This window comes from Buceros rhinoceros, unplaced genomic scaffold, assembly GCF_000710305.1.
Source record: "Buceros rhinoceros silvestris isolate BGI_N320 unplaced genomic scaffold, ASM71030v1 scaffold20846, whole genome shotgun sequence".
NCBI classification, from domain to species: domain Eukaryota; kingdom Metazoa; phylum Chordata; class Aves; order Bucerotiformes; family Bucerotidae; genus Buceros; species Buceros rhinoceros.
The window spans coordinates 30,769-32,684 of NW_010418384.1; the positions used below are offsets into that span (position 1 = coordinate 30,769).

Here is a 1,916-nt window from a genome sequence, read left to right on the forward strand (position 1 = left end):
CGCCCCGTTGTCCGCCACCATCGTCCCTCTTCACTCGGGTGCTGCCAAGGTGCCAGAGTGGATGGTAAGGCATGAGGAAGCCCGTGCCCATTCCACGCCCCCGCCCGCTCTCCCACCGGACACGAAGGCATCGGATATCGATACAAACTCCAGCACTTTGAGGAAGATACTCATGGAGCCCAAGTACGTCTCGGCGACGAGCATCGCCTCCACGCACGTGACGACGACGCACGCTGAGCCAGTGAGCGCACCGTGTTTGGAGGAGGCACCCCTCCACCCCGTGGTAGAGGCCATCAAGCCGGTTTCGGAGGAGAAACCAGCAGTTCCCGTCACTAACGCCTTGGACCCGCCGGTGGCCGAAGCGCCGGTGTTCAGCGAGAAGGACAAGATCAGCACTGTGATTGCTCCCAAAGCCACCTCTGTCATAAGCAGGATGCCCCACAGCGTGGATCTGGAGGAGGCTCCGAGGATCACGCTGGTGAAGCAAGCTCCCCAAAGCCAGACGTGTCTCGTCAACGCCCCCTCGCCGAAGTTTAAGCAGCGGTCAAGCACAAACGATAACAGCAGGTTTCATCCGGGATCAATGTCTATTATCGAGGAGAGGCCTGTAGAGACCGGCTCCAGTCCGGGGCTGCGGGTGAACACCTCGGAAGGCGTCGTGCTTCTGAGCTACTCGGGGCAGAAGACGGAAGGCCCTCAGCGAATCAGTGCCAAGATCAGCCAGATCCCCCCGGCCAGCGCTGTCGACATCGAGTTCCAGCAGTCTGTATCCAAGTCGCAGATCAAGCAGGAGCCTATCACGCCATCTCAGCCGACGCCGAAAGGCTCCCAGGGCTCGGCGGGCTACGGGACTGTTTCCACCCATTCGTCTTTGGTCCTAGGAACACAACCTTACAATACGTCGCCTGTCATCTCCTCCGTTAAACAGGAGCGCACCACGCTGGAGAAGTCCGACTCGTCCCACCTTGCTGTCCAGACTCCAGCGTCCCAGCCCGGGAAAGTCCTGGCCCAGACCGTGAACACTCCACCCGTACTCGTCCATAACCAGGTGGTCGTGAACAAAAAACTGTCCGATCCATCTGCTCTGAAAGTGGAGACCAAGACCCTGCAACCCTCCAGCTTGAGTCCTGGAGTCAGCCCTCACCACCCTTCCCTCTCCGGGAAGATGCATTCGGAAGCAAACCACGTCAGCTCGGGACCCAGCACCCCGACCGACCGGGCGATTTCCCACCTGGGGGTCACCAAACAGGAGCCGCACTCACCGCGTACCAGCGGGCACTCGCCGTCGCCCTTCCCGCGGGCTTGTCACCCCGGCAGTACCTCGTCTCCGGCTTTGTCGAGCAGTACGCCGGTCATGCTGGCGCCGGGGATCCCCGTTCCTCAGTACATATCCAGCATGCACCCCGAGCAGTCCGTCATCATGCCCCCTCACAGCGTAACGCAGACTGTCTCCCTGGGCCATCTGTCCCAGGGTGAGGTGAGGATGAACACCCCTCCTCTCTCCAGCATCCCTTACGGTCCTCGTCTCCGGCTTTGTCGAGCAGTACGCCGGTCATGCTGGCGCCGGGGATCCCCGTTCCTCAGTACATATCCAGCATGCACCCCGAGCAGTCCGTCATCATGCCCCCTCACAGCGTAACGCAGACTGTCTCCCTGGGCCATCTGTCCCAGGGTGAGGTGAGGATGAACACCCCTCCTCTCTCCAGCATCCCTTACGGTATCCGCCCGGAAGCGCTCCACTCCCCCCGTGCTGCTCTGCAACCCCAGATGGAGATCAAACCGCAGCGCTCCAGCACGCCCCAGCCAGCTCCCATACGGGACATTGTCATGCCGCCTCTGTCCTCCCAGCATCCCCCTGAGGAGGAGATGCACTACCACCACACCACGGTGTGCCGCGGACCGGCCCCCGTCCAGAG

The 1,916-nt window shown here is 61.7% G+C and overlaps 1 protein-coding gene across 1 annotated transcript in view; it reads left to right on the forward strand.

Moving 5' to 3' along the window:
• LOC104495553 (msx2-interacting protein-like) overlaps positions 1-1,916 on the forward strand; it is a gene marked incomplete at its 3' end in the record, with an annotated part of 19,584 nt that overhangs the window by 16,971 nt on the left and 697 nt on the right. Inside the window, exons 13-14 of the mRNA XM_010138532.1 lie at positions 50-1,477; positions 1,678-1,916. The exon at positions 1,678-1,916 is cut by the window's right edge and continues 11 nt beyond it. Coding sequence (XP_010136834.1) covers positions 50-1,477; positions 1,678-1,916 — 1,667 coding nt within the window. The remainder of the gene's footprint in view (positions 1-49; positions 1,478-1,677) is intronic.